We start from the raw sequence: 20,303 nt of genomic DNA on the forward strand, positions 1-20,303 counted from the left end.
TTATATATATATATAAATAATTTATGTATTTATTTAAAGAGGATTTAAACTATTTAAGAGAATGTAAAATTTTACAAAATCATATCTATATACAAATGAACGAATTAATAACATTGCACTAGAAAGAAATTATGAATACATATATTGAATCCACAAGATTCATTAGTGTTTAAGAATTGATTATATAGCGTAATTTATACATAAAAGGTACAAATTAAACGCTTAAACTGCTATATAAGGAAATTACGATATAATAAATAATGAACACAAGATCAGATCTTTTCTTTCGGTTATTGCTTATGTAAGAATTAATAAATAATTTGAAAAATACATAGGTAATTTAACAAAAATTGGCAATAGAAATTCACAGTTTTAAAGATAGACGAGAGCGCGAGCGTGACATGGCAGACAGTGCACTGATCTATCACGTCAGGGGTCTCGGGTTTGATCCTGATAGAAACCAAAATATACGCTCATGTCTTCTCTTGGAAAAGGCCTCCCGAGAGAGAATCCTTACTCACAGAAACACTCTCGAAAAATCCGCCGTTCAGAATCGGCATTAAAACTGTAGGTCCCATGTGCTTGTAGCAATTGAATAATCAACGTGCGCACTACAAGCATATGAGAGTGTAACACAGGCCAGAAATATAATGTAAGAAGAAGAAGAGAAGAAAGATAGACGAACGTTTTATAAAAATCTCATTTTTCAGAGAGAAAGAAAATTCTCGTATCTATTATTAAAATATCCTCTTGATTTGTCTTGCATACGTATGCGTTTTCTTTCGCATTTAATATTTGTTTTAAATTAAATGAAAACCTCTACTAGAAGTTATAGGAAAATGAAGTTACTGCACCATGTTAATATAAGTCTGTTTGACTAGAGAAAGAGATAGAGAAAGAGAATATAATACATTAAATTCTACATTAATATCCATTTTTCTCCACGATAATTCTCCAGTATCAACAATAATTGGAAAATTGCACTGTAATTCGAATAAAAAAATTCAAAATCTAAAATTGATATTTTGTATCTTCTTTTTCAATAAAAAGAGAATAAGTGATATTATTGTTATAATCGAGATTTGTTGTTTCTTTTTATAAATTTTATAAGCCGGTTAATTAGTATCCTGTTTAATCCTGTAAAATTTGCAATTATGCACTATGCACCAAATGGGATTTTCATTCGGAATTAATTTCAATTAAATTAAAAAAAGAAATGAAATAAATACTATTTAAATAATATCAAATAAATCAACAGCTGTCTTTGCATTTTTAGATAATTATGATTGCAAAAATCATTCTAAATTCATGAAGTTAATATGAACAATTTCTTTTCCTATTAACATAAAAGTATCTAAAAGTCGACTCAATCTTTCAAAGTTTTTTAGACTAGTGTTATTTGAATTAATCGATATCGTATATAGTTTATATACAAAACGTCTCAAAATCAATTAAAAGTATGAACATGGTGTTATTCCTCGTGAAATTTGTCGAATGAATATCACGAAAACCATTAATGATTCGAAATTATTGCTAATAAAGATCATTTTCTTAGTTTCATAAGAAATAATGTAACATGCTCCCATTTATTTTCGAAATGCAATCTCTCTTTTCGCAAAAAACTTAACAGACATTACTAAACTTCCTCTCTAGAATATTCCTCGACCCTCTATGACCTAAATTTTCATTTTTAAATTAATATTTACAATTATAATTCTCTAAATTAATATATCTTCAAATATATATTTAAATGTCTAAATTGATAATATCTCGGGAATCAATTAGCTGGACATAGTGGTTTCCTTTAAATCATAAAGGATCGAGCTACGCCGCTGCGAGTCTAGTGTACGAAGGATTCGTACGTCAATTCTCACTTGGAATTCACATATGCGTTTTTCTCAATTCTCAACGCGTGTAAGACGGACTACGACTCGCGGAGCAGCTGGATCGATGACTCGCACTGGACCAGTTACTGTGTCTACTGCTCTCGGAACTACTCGGCGATGAGGGCGGTGTCGGGGTTGGTCGATGATACGGGATCGGACGTTTCCTCGCGCTAAAAGGAAAATTCGTTAGTATATCACGATATTTTCTTAATGAAGAATGCATGTTATTTACAAATGTTAAAAGAACGGTAACTGGTAAACTATTTTTCATTATGTTAGCTTGTGTACTGATGAAAATTAAATTAATTATATATAATAATAACAATAAAAGTTAGGAATAATGACGACAATAGTTGTAAGCGATTGTAATATGTCATAAAATTCTTATTACTCATTAGTAGAGACTTAAGACTAATAATCTAAATTTATAATAATTAATAATTAGATAATTACAAAATAATTATTAGTAATACATAATTTTTATTCTTTAATTCGTTAATAATTAATTAATGTATATCTCGATAATGAAAGTTTGACTGTTATGTGGAAAATGAAACAAATAGCACATGCGACGTGATAAAAATAAATTAAGCAAGCTACAGATAAATGAGAACGTGCAAAATAAAAATGTGATAACTTACCTGTATAAAACACACGTTTCTTTGAAGAACGCAGTGGCGCGAAAAACACTCAAAAATCGCAAAAATATTAACTAAGAAACTTAAAATTAAAAAATTATAAATCGGAAAAAAATTGATTTGCCGGTAAATTTTTTTTATTTAGCGATTTACAATAAAATAAAAAGAATTTTCTACTGCATGTGTGAGACAACAATTTAATTTACAATATTTATAAAGGAAAACATACACGCATGCCATATCTACATGGTATATTTGTGAATCAATTACAAGTGATTTGATTAGAAAAAAAGAAAGAAAATAAAGAATTATACAAATAAAAAATCTGAAAGATACAAAATAAAAGATCAATGCTGAATTATTTTACGAGCGAAATTGTTGATAATTATGATCGCTAGTAATTACAATAATTTTTGTCATAATTTACATGAAACTTTTCTGCTTCCGTTATTACATTTGTAATCTGAATGACTTCGATCAAGCAATTATACTGTAATTAACCGTCACATATACTATATATGCCATTTAACATTTTGATTGCTGGATTCATTGATTAGGACATTTTTATTCGCCAGATATAAACGCTATTAAACGACGTGCATCATACAATATTTAGGTATTAATTAAGAGAAGTTAATCAGTACGCTTTTTACTCATTACCACAGAATTAAAATTCATTATTATATCAAAATAATAATTACGTTCAGTAATTATTATTTTGATATAATAGTTGCGCCTAAAATATAAATAAAAGATAATACACGATAGCTTTTTAATCAATACAAAGGATATTAATCCCTGGCGATAAAAATATTAATTGCAAGTCTCTAAACTACTTAGAGGGAAAATTCTATATATATAAGTCTATATATATATATATATATATGTCAGACTTTTTACTGTTATATATATAAATATGCTGTGCGAAGCCATAACTTTATCTTCTATGCCTGTCCTTTGATCTGTCTCTGTAGGACACAATAAATACAATATTAGCACACCGAAAATCGAAATCTTTAATCATATTGGCAAATTGTCCGTCTTTCGTCGAAAAAAGTTCAATATTTTTTTCAACAAATTTTGAACAGTTCTTAAAAATTATTTCTTAAACATTTTTAGCGATTATAATATAATGATACAATATATGTATAATAACAACAAAACTCTAAGAATAAAAGAAATGGGAACTAAAGAAAACGTATAATTAATAAATAAAAGTCTACGATTACACAGTGATGGACGAAGTCCAGCACGCGCGTACAAAGTGCAAGGTAAATATATATATATATGTATGTATAAACTACTATACATACAATGCATAATTTCGCGATACCTACCTCGTGATACGTCGTCTGTCCAGAAAACTAGGTGAACCATGACGTCGAGGTATCGACGGTGAGCGTGATCTACTGGAGGCAGAGCTGCTGGAGGTGGAGCGGGAAGATTGACTGAAGACACTGCTCGATGATCTTGATGAGCTGGAAAAACTTCTAGCTCGACTGTGCCTGGAGCTAATATAAAGAGGGGAGAGATACAAAATATTTTTTACTAATTGTTGATTTCGTATAATTTTAATAATTTCATTAGAGTTAGTCGCTGAATTACAAATTCTTACCTAACAGAAGAACGGGAGCTACTCCTAGTGTGACTACGTTTATCCTTGTCCCTGGAGATCCTCGATACCGATCGCGAGCGACTTTTGGATTTCTTCGACAGCGAACGGCTATGTGATCTCTTCTTCGATAGCGATCTGCTCCTAGATTTCTTTGATAAGGAAGAACGGCTGCGCGACCTCCTCTTCGACAACGATCGATTTCTACTTCTGGATCGCGAAGCGGATTTCTTGCACCTCGAGGGCGATCTCGACGCGCTCGAGCGTTTTGACTCCGCCGAGGATCGAGATCTAGATCGGGGCGAGTGCTGTTGTTTCGTTCTCGTCTTGGGCGACGATTTCTTTGCCCTGGAGGCTGATCTAGAAGTCATCTCAGGTGATGCTGATTTCTTGCCTCGCGAATGGGATCGCGATTTCTTGTCTCCGGACGGTGATCTGGAAGACCTCACTTTGTCCACGACGGACGGTGATCTCGTGCATGATCTCGATGCCGATCTAGAGTACGATTTACTTTTCTTTGGCGATCTCGAGTGACGTGAGTTCACTCTAGCTAACGACATGTTCAGCAAAGGCGGCGGTGATTCACTCGGCGAACGCAATTTTATTATCGTATTATCTTCTCTGGATATCATCGTGGTAGGAGATCGAGAAGACGACTCTCTTTTCGAGATATCTTTCTTCGAAGACGCGATCGGCGGCGAATCTTTTTTGCCCGAGGAACTTGGCGATCTTAAGAACTGACTATTTGTCTTAGTCTTCACGCTGGGAGACGTGGAATCGACTTTTTCAAAAGATTGCTGAGGCAATGGCGGCGGTGACTCACTCGGTGATCTGATTTTAATCGCTGCCTCTTCTCGGGTGAGAGGTAAAGCCGGCGAGGGTGACCTGCTAGACACTGGCGACTGAATGATCGGAAGAGCTTGTATAACTGGTTCCTTTGATGTGGATCTGTCTCGAATCGGTATGATTGAATTTTGCGCTACGGTTTTCGGTGGTTCGTTCGGTAGAGCGATATCTAACACATCTTCCCGCCTCTCAATCTTGATCTTCGTGGGACTGATCACCTTCTTCTCTAGTGTCTCCCGTGCCTTTGCTGCTAAGCCACTCTGCAATCGTTTCAATGTGTTCAATTCTATAATTCTCCTTTCCTCGTCTTCCTCTTGCTGCTGTTTGCTGGGCTCATCGTCGGCCAGATCGGCTTCGTCCTCGCTCGATGATCTCAGACTCACTCTGGGTGCAACCGCTATCTGTTGTGTTTTCCTGCTTCTCGATGTCGAGCGTGACTTCGCTTTATCGCTCTTAGTTTTCTTTTTCTGGTCTCGTCGCGATTTTCGATCCTCTAGGATATCTTTGTAACGCTCTGGATTCTTTCTAACCGGTGAATAACTCAAGGTAGAGCGCGAACGGGATCGTCGACGTTGCTGTCGCCTTGCCGAGCGCGATCTTCGGCGAGAATCGCTCTCTCTGCGTCTCGTTGGTGGAGATACGGGTCTCCTGCGAGAGGATCCATAGCGATCGTATTTGGAGCGACTCCTACTCCTAGACATGGAATACCTGCTATGTCTCCTAGGCGATCTAGAATATCCTCGTCTCCGTTTGGGAGACGGACTCATACGGCGTGATTTCGAGTATCTCCTGGGAGACCTTCCTTCTCTTCCTCCTCTGTCTCTATCTCTGTCTCTATCATTTCTGTCGCCTCTATCGCCTCTACTTCTGGAAGATGATTTATGTCGCCTGTTTGATGATGGAACAGGACTCCTGTTGTGGTTCATCGGCGATTTGTCCCGCTTCTCTGCCGTACTCTTTCTCGGCGAATCTTTCTTTGTTTTGCTACTGGTTGACGGCGGTAGTGGCGGAGTCTCGTTCCGAGATATTGTTGTTCGAGACAATGCTTCTCGCTTTGGTGATCGGATCGATCGAGGAGGAAGTGGTTCTCGCGAGGCCGCAACACTCTCGGAAACTTCATTCCTCGACGCCCTGTCCACGGTGTTTTTCTCATATTTTACTGATTTTTTCGGTTTTTCCACGGAACTGGAAGAGAAAGATCAATCCACATCGAATCAGATATTAAATAAGAGAACAAGTAAATAATAACTAAAGCAAATAAATGAATTAGTAAAAATTGAATTACGAAAAATTGTTGAGCTTCTGTCAAATATTCGTAAAATAACAATCGTGGTAAAATTAAAAAAAAAAAAACAATTGACATACCTATCCGTAGAGCTTTCAGATGACTGACGTTTCCGTTTAGTCGATGTCTTCTTCTTCTAAAAGGAAATCCAATATAAATTAATTGTTTATTATTTCTAATTAGTGAACATCGAGATCATGCATTCATCAAGAGTACAATGAAAAAATGCAACAAAAAAGGAACGTGTTTATTTTAAAAAATTTTTCCGGAGTCTGCTTTCGGATCTTCTAATCAATAGTTATAATGAATAATGATAAAAAATAAGAACACAAAATTGCTTATTCGTTGATATATACTTCTGCGATTCTGGAAAAAACTACAGCTCGAAGAGAGAAACCTCAAAACAATAATAAATCAGTTTTAAAAACAAGTCCAGGTTTCCAGAGTAGAGATTGGGCAAAGAATTATAATTCTTTCCCACAAAAATTGTAATTGTAATGAAATCAGTTTGGAAGTTTTGGACTATTCAGGACTTCGATATAATAAAACAAACATTTATATAATTGTTATAAATTAAATCTATATGCAAAGAGATATCGTATGTTAATTGTGTATTATGTTAATTATCAATTTTTTAAAATTACTTTTAGACTTAAACTTATTATACAATAAAATAACAGTTATATTCATAGGAATATAATTTAAAAAGAGTAACAACTTCGAGTCGCTTTTCCAGGATATATATTAAATTGGACAATTTTCATGAATAAGGCTGAATTATTCCATCTTTCAGTAAATTTTAGCTCTTACTTTCTTCCTCTTTTATGCTCTTATTCTTTCATTCTTTTTTAAATCAAATTCCAATAGATAAATTACCACATAGTTTATCTGAAGATGGAACAACTGGCTCTTAAAAGATCCAAAATCTTATTATTCTATTTCTTTAATCTTTCCCTTTTTAATCGTGGCAATTCTCTTTCACAAGAATACATTCCAATCCCCCATTTCAAAACAAGCAGTCTCCGAGTTCAATCTTCCGCAATAAGTGTGTAATAGTGCTCGACATACAACGAGTGAGAAATAGAGAGGCTTTTATACACAATAGTAAAATTCGTAATATTCAAAAGTACACGAGTACATATGAATCCACAAAATTAGAAATTATACATTGAATAGCGGCATATCTGGTACTCACTCAGGGAATGTCTCCTGTCAAATGGCGCTGAATAATTACAAACAATACTGAGATTTATACTTTGAAATAATGAATTGTCGAAAAACTGGAAATCAGATGAAAAATCGTATGTACGCAAAATAACAAGCGAACCGGAGGGGATCAGCAAGGAGAAAGAGACGATCATGCTATCCTTTTCGAGACAGTGGTAAATTCAAGAAATTGGATAACAATAATGATCACCCAGCGTCAATCGAACAAATTGAGAAGAAACAAACCAAAACTAGAGACGTTGTCATGCACCTACTTTCACGTGCCGAAGTATATAAATATATATGTAAAGATAGAGAACAGAGATAGAAAGAGACGGGAATTTATATTTAATTTTCTTCAAAGTATCGTGCATACCTCATGCTTGTCCTTTCCTTCGACTTTGAGCTTTTTCTTTTTCTTTTTCTTCTTTTTCTTCGATTCGGCCTCAGATGAGCTACGTAATGTCCATTTATTATTTACTTTCACCGTGTAATTTATGTATAAGTATTTTATAATCAATGTTGATTAAATAATCTCATACTAAACTAAATTGTTTAACATCATTCCCCTCTTTTTTATAAAAATAAGTTAAATTAACAAATTTTTGAAACAAATGCTTTCATTTTATAAGAATTATCAGCATAAAGAACTATTATTATTGCAATATTTAATAAATAAATTGATTATCGTCATTACTTGCTATCATCAGAATCCTCACTGGAGTCGCTGTCGGACGACGTGACCTCGGTCTTTTTATGCTTTCTCTCCTTCTTTTTCTTCTTGGACTTTTCTTTCTTCTTGCCAGACTTGGGAGATTCGGATCTATGAAATCGGAGATTGAATAATCGTTACAAGAGTTTCGAGGCGATAGCATCTTTTTTAGTTTTGTCAAACGATATTTAGTTTTATATAACTCTTGCAGTGGGCGTCTTCCTGTCGACATGTGCATACCTTTGTGCTGACAATATATAAAGAAAGCTGTAGTATACAACGTATCGGTGTACGTGAAAAACAATTCTCCATTCTATCGATATATCAACGTATACGTACAATATACACAAGCTATCCGCTTTAAGAACTTAACTTCTCGCAATAAAATTTGGAAATATATTCCACTCTGATTGGGAGCAATAATTCAATTTTAATTCTTTCTTTAACATATTGAGAAATAACTTGATTTTAAATAAAAGCCAGCGATCTATGCAAAGTACTTTCAAAATAATTTAGACCAACATTCAAATATCTGGCAGTCAAACAAAATAGAAGTTCACGTCAATGTAGTATACTGATATGAACTTTCCTCTTTCATTTCTGAAGTTTGTTCAATTATTTCGAAAGTACTCCATAAATGAATTTTGCATCACAATATTCATTCTGAAGTGTATGCAATAACAAGGGAAAATAAAGTATAATGATGTAAAAAGTATAAAAGTGAGATTGTTCACAATATCGCGTATAATATCGTATGATATAGCTAACAAACCGACTACATAATAGCTCACTTTGAAAGATCTGGTTTTGTACTCATTTCCGAAATTCCCGAGGAGTTCTCCGACCTCAGGTTGCATAACCCACAACCACGAAAAACCACATCTTTCAACGAAGATTTACGGAAGACAAGTATACGAAATATATATATATATATATAATACATAATGAGGAGTATTGATATAAATATGGGATTAGCATTACCTTGATAACCATCGATAAGGACGGACTTGTCAGAAAAAAATAGAGAGATGACATTAACAACAAGCTTCATCGATAAACAACAACAGAGAGATAGAAATGTATGATTCTCGTTTTCTGTTTACGTCTATTTTCATTTCTGCGCAATTTTCTCTACTTTTTAACGTTCTCTGCGTTTATTGTGAAAACCTGTGTCTTTATTATTTTATCATCCCCGGTAAATGTTTGCCCGTCATTTATTAAATTGAAAAAATGAATACATCTCTGTATTATAATTATTAACATTTCTAGTACTAATATTTTTCCAAATTCAATTCAACATTCCGATATTTTATTAGTAACTAACACAAATTATTTTCATACTTTGTAAAAGGATTAAAGTAAGATTGTATTTTTAAAAAGTAATTTATATATCATTTTAAATTACAAAATACACATGTTTTTTTTTAATAGTCTGACCGAAAAAAAAACGAAACGTAACAAACATTTACCCCACAGAGAGATATCTAATCGCGTGAGAGACAATCTCCCAGAAAAAATCCCATAACGATAACGATATTCTAATCACGCTTTTTATACGATGCACGACGTTAAACTTTCTTCGCGCGCGAAGAGTTTCTTTCTTTTTATTTATTTATTTTTTTTTTTTTCAAATTAATCGCGACGACCACACTTACCTACTGCGCCTACTGGGTAGGCACTCAGTCCTCCTCAGTTCTGTTTGAAACAGAGAAAGGTGTACGGGATATGAGACAGTAGGTGGTGAGTCATGAGTTTACAGTTCTGTAAATCCAGCTAACGCGTAAAAAAAAGCAAAAAGAGAGAGAGAGAAAGATAGAGTACGAACGTTTGCAAAACGAATAGTCTCAATTAACCGACATAGGAAGAGAAAGAGAGAAAGAGAGGAGACTTTCTACTCGGATCTTGGTCGAGTTCTTTTTTTCTTTTCTGGGGTGTTCCGGAAGTGTGTGACGGGGCCGGGTGTGCGGTCTTGGAGCCTCGATTCGCATCTTACTCTGAGTTGATATTTAAAACGGAAGCAAGAAAAAGAAAGAGAGAAAGAAAGAGAAAAAGAAAAGTCACGGTGGGATCGAATCCAGCCTCCATGGAGCCGTGAGCGCACCGTTTACATTATGCTGTACCTTTCCCGTTTGTGCTTCTTAGTTTTCTTCTTTTTGCCCGCGCTGCCGGAACGCTTACGCTTTTTCTTCTCAGCGGTCGTGACGATCGTTTCCGGTACTGGTGGCGGCGTCGGGCTCGGTGTACGCACCAGCTCGTAGACTTTGCTCGCGGCGGCGGCGGCGGCTCGCGCCTCCGCCTCGCGTGCGTGCCGCTCTGGGTCTAAGCTACTGCCTTCCACGAAGAATTCGGAGATGCCAAACGCTTCGCGAAGCTTCGCATTCTTCTCCTGCTGCGCCTCGGCGATCTGATGTGTCTCTCGTACACTGAAAACACAAACTTTGTTAGTTTCCACGAATAGAAAGAGTGCTAAATACTGTACAATTTCCAGTAGTAAATAAATCATATATACAGCCATTAATTAGTTTTCAGAAACTATTACGGTCATTAATAGTTTTCACGAATGTACAAGCCCACCCTTGGAAAGCGAGCTCCATCCTAATCATTGACAAATTACAATTATTGATGTGTAATAATGATTGGCAATGACCGGTTTTACGTTTACAAAATCCTCATAGAAAGTGCATTCTGTTTTCACAGCTTTCATTTAACTTGCCACTGTGATTAAATATTTTAAGGCTGATGGCTCAACACCAATTATTAAATCGTCAATCATAAATGTCTAGCAGTCAGAATAAATAATCAAATTTCATACACCTAATTAGTAGCTTCACACTTTTAAGATATTAAACATATTTTATAAATAAAAAATTATAGAAACTACAGAATCATATCTGTTAACTCAACACAACAGAATCGTGATCTTAAACGCCATATGTTTGAGCTGATCGAATTACAAATCATGTCGCACGCACAGGAAGAATGCAAATTAATAATTTAATCATATTTAATCAATTCACATATATTTAAATGTCGATGCCTTATTTTCGAAACATCGCCCCACTGCATTATCTTTACAATCGAGACGATCTATAAGGCACACTCGATAGTTCACGATAATACAGTCGCAAAGTCCTGGACGAAAGATGATCGAGATAGCGTACCGCGTCGAAATCTTCACAGTCATCCTTTTAAAGACAGTGATCACTTCGTCAAAGCTCCGGAAAGCTAGAAAAATCTAGACTCGGAGGAGCATCCTGTACACAATCACAAAAAAACGGTGTCAATCGGTGTCGTCCTTAACGGGCGTCGCGATGCTAATGATATAACACTCTGTGGGACGACTAGAATGGCAAGCAGGGGCAGAATCGCACGAGTCTCTCTTCTCTCTCCCACTCTCATTGTCCCTCTCTCTTTCTCTCTTTACTTTTCCTGCGACGGTGAAAAGCGGTGAACCGGGGTTGAGCCGGGGCGAGAGCCACCCCTGCGCGCCTGCACGCACGGCGCCAGAACCCGGCGGATCAATACAATCCAGCTGTTCTCTTTTCTGGCATCCCCTTTGCGCTGTACAATTGCCTTTGGCGACTTACGCCGAGTCGATCGCCACGAACAAATCAAACCCAAAGAGCGAAATAAACTAAGGAGCGATTCCTTTATCCCAGAAAGATTTCCCGTTATTATCAAAAGGTTTCATATTCTCATAAGATTAAACTTTAAATTATGATTCTGTTAAAATAAATTTCACATAAGATCAGCTCGAGATTTTACGATTTTTCGTTATATATCTTCTCTTCTGAAATTCACTCCAAATTACTTACTCTTACATAATTTACACAGTAACATAGTTTTGGAAAGGAAAAAATGATTTAATAATCAAGGATATTCTATGCATTTTAGCTTAATCTCTCTCTCTCTCTCTCTCTCTCTCTCTTATTAACTATACTATTAAAATGTAAACTGTACACCGGAAACTTGGAAAGTAACTTTTATATTTACAAGACAATTAAAAACGAGTGACGATTTGGTTATTTAGTCTCTGAAATCGAAATTATAGTTATATATTGTAACTCATAGAAGATTTAAATATTCTTTTTATTTCTACATTTTACATTAACAAGAATAAAAAAGCTCGGACAAAGACAACTCCAGTGTACAGTCTTAAGATTGAGCTGAAAGCAGACAAAGGGATTCACCTGACGACGGAGCGCATGTTGCTTCGCCGTTCGGCGAGCAGGTGCAGCTGAATGCGCTGGCAACAACAGCAGTGTTGACGCTGCATCTGCAGCAGTTGCTGCTTCCTCTTGCCGTTATTGGCTGCTGCATAGTGCAATTTGCGTTTGCGCGAGCGCTTCAGGACCTTTTGCCGATCTAGCAAAAAATTGCCGCCTCGCCACAGCGTCTCGAAGAAGGCCCGGCCGTCAGCCGGGCCACGTCCACGCGCAGGTTTCGCCGGTGACACAGTCGCCGACATTGCCATTCCTCAAAATTCGGACGCAGTATCGAATGAGAATTTCTTCTTCGAGAAGAAAAGGATTCCTTCGAGAAATCTTTCTTAACGCAACTTGATGTAGCGTAGAACGATCGTTGATCTCTTCTAATAATCGATTCAGTTTTGAGTCTAAAGGCCCTTTCTAGGATTTTATCGTCTTTTGCTCATAGCATTATTTCTGATCGTAGATTAAATATTAGTAGATATTATCCTCTTTTTTATTTTTAGAAATAAAATTGTTCTCTTTTGTGCTTAATACAGTAGTATGGAATAATTTCTCATGAAAAACGTTTTCTGATTATTTCTGATTGTATAGAATAATCGCTGATTATGCAGTAGTTACAAAATAATCTGTAATTTTTATTTGGCTTCTTCCAGTTCTAATGATCAATAATTATCTCAAGTGTTATTACGTGTCTCGTTTCTTCACCGTTTTTTATTCACCTAAAATAAAGGAGATAACGAATAACATTGACAAGGTAATGTCAATGTTAGGCTGCTAATTGAATTCCAGATGCTCCATCGGTTGGTCCACGTTGCACAAGTAGCTCTACGACGCTTAATCCTTTCACGAAGGAAATAGAAAGGATGAAGTACAAAGCGGAGGTACAAAGAGAAAATCACGAGCAGAGGTAATAGCTCTCTCCCTTCCCAATTACTGTCGTCGCATCTTTGTCCCGGCTTTTCTAGCTAGAACAATCATACAGCGACGACAACGATGATGATGATGATTACAATAACGAGTTCCGTCTCTCCCTTTCCTTATACGTCGTTCCACTTTGATATTCTTCAAGCGGCTCTCATCATCTCATATCCGAGTGTTCCCGAACGTTTCACAATATTATCAATGTTATTTTTACTTCATACATTCCTTATACTTATATTTTGATTTTTTATTATTACGTTTTATAGTATTATAATCATTTATTATTACGCTCACAATCTTCCTATTATTATCAGGAATGAATTATTGTCTATATATCTTGTGACATTGTGTGTTCGATTAGAATTATTATTACGTTATTTGGGTTATTGGATACTTTTTTCTTACTCCATACGATCGTGGAAGAATATATAGTAATACGTAAATCCTCGCATTGGAGATGTTGCTGTATGCATTCTAACAGAGTTGAGGAAGACTTCAGATCAGGCACACTATTATCGTCGTGCTTCTTTTTTCTGTCAGACTGAAGCAGGACGTTTTCCTTAACAATATATTATCGACTTGTTGCAGTCGATGTTTTGGAGACACATGGATTTCGTAGAAAAACTTTTTATATTTCTTCTAAATGGAGACGCACGAAGATATATTTCATCTCTTTTGATGAAGTGAAAATTGCGAGAAGATGCGTGCGAGAAAGATCGTCACATAAGATCTTCTTTTATAAAAATGTTTAAGAAATTTGAGCTTCCTTTTTTCTTTTCTAGATAAATGAATTTTTCCTCTCTTCTTTCCAATTAAGACAATCGAATTATTTTTATATCATATATATCTCGACAAACAGTGTAAAAATTCAGATTTCTGAATTGCAAATATTGATCTTCTTTATTAATAAACCGTTTCGTCTGATAAGTCTCTTGTTAGAGACTTCTTCTGAGATTTATTTCAATTAATGTTTAACATTCAATGCTTAACTAATATAATGTTTCATTAATATATAATATCTTCTCCACGTATATTTATATTATGAATTAGCCTAAAATGTGTACGAGCAATATAATTCCTTGAAGTTTTCTTCTCACTCAAGAGGATCACTCCAACATTCGATATTCGTAATTTTTCGTATGTATCTGCGTTCCAGTGAAACGGTACAACTCGTTCCAGTGAAATGGTACAACTCTTCTAAGTAAATCTTATTTCTTTCATTCATCACTGGACCATGTAATAAATATGTAATAGATGATATTTTTCGTATTTGTATGCATCATACATTCGAAAATTGTGCGATCTTTCTCGCAGATTTCTTTCGCTCGGTTATCACATTCAACTACGATATCTTCTGTAAGTTTGAACGACGCAAATCGTTGCTTGCTCCCGTGAAACTTTAACGCTAGACTTAAACCCTACTTCGCGATGTATTCTCTAACTCGAAACTTAGCACTTAGGAACGACCTAGAGGAGCGGGATAGTAATCACGCTATTAGATTATTAAATTAAGCTAATGGAAGACTTTTGTGATTTGTCCGCGGGTTCGTGCGTCGCGTCGCGTCACATGTTCCTTTTCCGGCGGGGTCACCCGGTGTCACCCCAAATTAATCCAACCCTCGATGCACCATCCGTCGACGACGACACACGACGACGCGTCCACTGGCTGCGTCGTGACGCCGGTCCATCCTCGCACTGAGGCGCCGGAAAAAGCTGGCTGCTGAGAGTGAGATGCTGCGTTCCCTCTTTCTCCCACTTCTCGTCTTCCTCCGCCCGGGTGTACCCCCCTCATCCTCTCACCCCTCTCACCCTCTTGGCGCCGGCGCTATGAGGTACGTCGATATCGCGAGTATAACACCTACCCTGTCCTCCACCGATCCTATCAAGATTGCCACGGAATGCGTCCCCGCCCTCTCGAGTTATTTCGGATCTAACATAAAACTATAACTCTGATATTTTTTCGCAATTTCAATATTTTGCTAGTAAAAATGAAACAAAATATTAAATTAATCATCGTCAGTAATGATAATAATCATAATTTGCGTTTTCTTCTTCGTTATTACATATAAGATAATAAATCTTAAACATTAAATAATCAAATATATCTTCTTGAAAAAAAGTGATACCGCTCTGAATTAACATACTAATTAATAATGTCAATAATTAATATTTCTAACTTAAAACAAAAATATATTGTCAATATATTATTAAAATAATACAATGTTGAATTTTTATTCCATTGCGTTTCTTGAAAGTTTTTTATATATTTTCAAAAACTTTAGTTTCTTTCTAAATACTAACTTTCTGTATGCGTTAAAATAGAAAATATTTAATTTTTAAATATTAGGTTGAGTAAAAAGTCATCGCGTATTTTTTAGCTCAAAGTTGTATATACAATATCTTCATCAATAATGAATGAAATTCAAATTAAAAAAAGGATTTTAAAGCTTGAAATCTCTACTTTTAAAAGCTTATCACATTTTTTAAGTTTATATGAGTTTGATAATTTTTACATACCAAAAACTACGAGCTGAAAAAGACGAAAAATTTTCTTCTCACTTTGTGGATTTGTAACGTGTCCAAAACGAATTTGAGAAAATTTTCGATTACCTATCGTGAAAGCTTGATACTTTCCCTACAAAATCGTTTTTTTTAAATATTCCTACGACTTTTGATTACTGAGTTATCGCGGATTAAATAAAAGAATTATTTTGACTTTAATTGCTCATAACTCCATTAAAAATTGTCGTATCGTATAATTTAAAAAAGAGATTTTTAAAGCTGAAACTTTACTCTATCAAGATATATTTATATTGTTGATAAGAAAGTAATTGCGGTTTTTACTGATAGATGTCTTTTAAAAAAACGCGATGACTTTTTACTTAACCTAATATGTTACAATTTCTTTTATATATTTCTTAAAATTGATTTTTTATTATATTTGTCATATTTAATTTGTATGAAAAATCGTACACCCAATCAAATTTAAGTTATAGCTACGAAAAATAACTAGAATATCTAAAAGACGTCGTAAACCTTCTGAATAAGTAAGTCTTTCGAATAAGGATTTTCAGAAAGCACGTAAATATATTTTCTTGCGATATGATGTTGCATTTGTGAAAGCTTTCCTTCAGCGGAGATCGAATAAAGCTGTGGCAGAGAAATCTCAAGAAGCTCAGACACCTTTAACATCATATACGTCGTTTCGCATATAGTATCTGCTCGCCGTCAGGATTATCCTGGATTTGGTTGACAGAAATCAATATGAAAAGGAAAGCTTTCCTCTCAGAATTCCGTACACTTTGAAAATGAAATGCTATCGCGTTTTTTACATTAATCTCTTTTCAGTTAATAAAATTATGATATTATTAAATTTAAAATTATATAATTTAATGTAATCTCCATTATCTATCGCTATTGATATATCTTTTAATTAATATCTCATACACACGTATACACACACACAATCAATATATATTTCTCATATATATTTAATTTATAAAAAATTATTAGATATATTTATTTTAATTCTGATTTTTTATTTACTACGTATTATTCCAATTAATATGATCGAGCTGTATATATGATTACTATCTAATTATCTAATTAATTTATTCCGAATTATTATATTACGGCTCAACTAATTTATTTCGTTACATATCTTTGTAATTATATTTTAATCTAAAGAAAAATTAAAAGAAGAAGGTTGTAAAGAAAATAAAGGGCGTATAAAAGTTAGTTAATTGATTCATATACCTATATACCCATTATTTTTTTAATATTATTATTTGATATTAAGAATCCTTCGTTTGTGCTAATTTAAAAGAAGGCTAAGTAAAATGTACTTACTTAACTCGGCCAAATTCATCTTGCGGCGTGGATGACTTAATATCGCCACCTATTAACACTGATCTGTATTGTTCTACCTTGTTCTCTATTTCCTCGTTCGTATATCTGTAATTCATAGAAAAAAAAAAGACATTATATCAATTCTCAATCTGTTCTCATAATTATACATTTCTGTATTAACTTCAACAACAAATCTATTATTAAAAAATACACATAAAGCAATTCAAGGCTAATGAGAGTACAGCGCGGTTAGATAAGCGTAAGTGATAAAACTTTTTTACTCTACGAGAAGAATAATGTCATCTCTATTTCAATTTTGATTATCTATTATTAAAATTATGATTGCAAATTGTTTAAAAATTATATTATATTATATATTTATTATTTTCCACATATTAATTAATGTATATAATTTTATATCATTTTATATTCAATCATATTCTATGTTATTTATATTGTATTCATATTACGTTATATATTTAGGTCGTTAAGCATGTTGTCGATTTAATTCCTAAGCAGCTTTTTTACTTTCGAACTTAAATGAGATTATAAACTTAATAGGATTTGCTTTGCCCGCCTTTGGCTTCAATATATAGTTTGAAGATAATACATTTATCTAAAATTTTATTAGAAACAAAGATTCAACTATATCGATAATTATTGATAATTATTATTTGAGATCTTAAAATAATTATAATAATTAAAAGTTATAAGATACTGTTGAGAATTTTAATATGATTCGTAAGATACTTCCAATTGTTCCAAAAAAAAATGACAAATTGTATCCTGATGCAATTTATAAATTCAGAAGCTTTTAAAGTTTAAAATATAACAAATATAGAATGGATTTATGGATATTTACCCTTGATCTTCTAGAATATCAGCCAACTCCGCACACTTGACCTCAACTTTTCTCTTTCTGACATGGTCTAAGATTTCCTTGTTTGGTTGTTTATTCAATTGATCGGCTTTGGATTCTTCCATCTTGTAAGTAACTTTATCCTTGTTTTTTCGCACGATAGCCCAATTCCTTTGAACGTGCCCATTGGTGCCAGAACCACGTGGAGTTTGAAGTCCAATGCCATTGTACATTTTGTCTCACTTCTGCGAATCAAAAATAAAGAGACGCGTTTCAGTTAGAAATTGAAGAAATAAAATATATAATTATAAAATAGCATCAAACTGCAGAGAAATTGAAATTAAACCAGGAACAGTCACCTGGGATACACCTCAGTGACAAAAAAATATAATTGTAAAATATTGTATACATAAATATTACTCAACATATTTTTTTTATCTTTCAAACTACTTTTTTATAAACTTTTAAATATGTAAATCCATCGAATTTTATAATAAAAAAACGTTATATTAATTAAAATCTTTATTTTTTTTTAAATATTACCATAATAACACAACCTACTTAATATGTTTATTCTGTTTAATATTTGTTTAATTTCTATCTTTTTTCAGAAAAATGTGATTAAATCCATATCTATAATGTTCTCAAATAAATCAGAAAACTATCAATAATCTAGAATCAATAATGTATAATATATTATTAATAATAATGATTTTAATTAGAGTACAAAAATGTCCCAAGTGATTGTGACAAACACATTTGTTTAAAAACAAATCAGGTAATTATTCTCGGATTCAAATCAAAGAGAGTATACAAAAATAAAAAGATCTTATACCAAAAATATTTTTATATTCTGCAACAAGTAATGTCTTTGAATCTGTTTTGAATTTACCTGATTGTTTACATAGGCTGCGTTCCATCATTCACTAAATATCAAAAATTTGTAGTTCACATTACATACACTATAAATTTTCATGATTTCTTTTTCTTCTTCTCCAAAATTGTTTTCCAGCCTACAAAAGCAAGATATCATAGACTCTATTACGTCTACCAATAGTTGTCAATGTCATTATGTGTCACTATACAGATATTTTGTATGGTAACAAAGCTGTATAATGTAACATAACGTAACGACACTGACAATTATCGGTACATGTACACAGAATAGGACTCCATATATTAAGTTAAACCAAAAGATTCAGTAGCTCCAGCTTTCTCAAAGATAAAAACTCTATTTTTTCAGAATCTTCTTAACTTACTTATTACATTAAAAGATCATCGCGTGACTTTACCTTTTTTTAGAGCTCATAGGGAATAATGGAATGCAACCATAGTAATTGTTCTATAAGATTATAACACACATTGTTCAGAAATATCAAACATAAATTCAAGAAAAATAAACAGAGAAATAAAAATTACACTCCAAAATTTTCTTTGTAGCTGCACTACATTGTATTTTCTGCACTTAAAATGAATATGTAATTGGAAATTGCATAGAAAAAAAGAAAAGATGAACAATAGTTCAGTTACAAGGAACAAACGTCAATACACAAATCGTTAGGTATATCAAACGTTATGTCAATCATAAATCTTTAAACCACATTTACGTGATCGTTTATCATATGGATACTATTTACGAGCCATTTTGAAATCGATTGTTCACCAACAGATAAATCACTCAGGATCGCACTGTAGCGAGAAGGAAAGAAAAGAACATAGCACCCAACCAAGTCACATCAACGGACTGACCATCTCCACATCTCGAACGCCGATAACGGGTCACTCGATGACACATATACGTGCACTGTGCATATATACATACATACATATATATGTGCGCACAAGAATTTAATAATCCAACAGATTCATAGGCACCTAGGTTAGAATAATGCACATAGTAATCAATTATCGATCCGGCTGCGCGGCGCTGCGCAAATCTTGTTCGTTCGAACGAAATCTCGATACTCCTATCACTGCCTGCTCGAGGATTTATTTTACCTGTGCTCGCTGGGGAAGTTGATCACGTTCCCGCGGATCGGCGACTTATCGCCGCGCGAGAACAACGATGCAAAAACGGAACAAGAGACTTAGAGAAGAGAATCGACGATGAACCTTCGCGCACGAAGCGAGCGCTCTTCTGGACCGTTGCGACTTTCGTCCATTTTCGGCTGCTTTCGATCTTTCTCGGTAATTTCCGTCAATCTTCGGGATGACCATAGACGAGAAGTTATTAAGGTACATTTCATATATCGCTCAATCCTCCTTTTTGAACGAGAAA

General features: G+C 34.1%; 1 protein-coding gene across 7 annotated transcripts; it reads right to left on the bottom strand.

Moving 5' to 3' along the window:
* Positions 1-1,458: 1,458 nt before the first annotated feature.
* Positions 1,459-20,208, bottom strand: LOC108746952 (serine/arginine repetitive matrix protein 2). Of its 7 annotated transcripts, none has more exons than XM_018484093.1 (10): positions 20,024-20,208; positions 18,029-18,267; positions 17,167-17,271; positions 10,306-10,608; positions 8,171-8,296; positions 7,850-7,928; positions 6,348-6,403; positions 4,140-6,167; positions 3,862-4,035; positions 1,460-2,056 (listed from the first exon to the last, which is right to left on the bottom strand). In XM_018484093.1, exons 2-10 carry the CDS (start codon positions 18,256-18,258, stop codon positions 1,906-1,908), a joined length of 3,252 nt encoding a protein of 1,083 aa, XP_018339595.1. In that variant the 5' UTR covers positions 18,259-18,267; positions 20,024-20,208; the 3' UTR covers positions 1,460-1,905. The 7 variants fall into 7 exon arrangements, with proteins under 7 accessions (XP_018339598.1, XP_018339595.1, XP_018339594.1 ...); XM_018484092.1 differs by having other exon boundaries at positions 18,029-18,270; XM_018484094.1 differs by lacking the exon at positions 20,024-20,208 and adding an exon at positions 19,633-19,715 and having other exon boundaries at positions 18,029-18,270.
* Between the last annotated feature and the right edge of the window lie 95 nt (positions 20,209-20,303).

This window comes from Trachymyrmex septentrionalis, unplaced genomic scaffold (assembly GCF_001594115.1).
Source record: "Trachymyrmex septentrionalis isolate Tsep2-gDNA-1 unplaced genomic scaffold, Tsep1.0 scaffold19, whole genome shotgun sequence".
NCBI lineage: Eukaryota > Metazoa > Arthropoda > Insecta > Hymenoptera > Formicidae > Trachymyrmex > Trachymyrmex septentrionalis.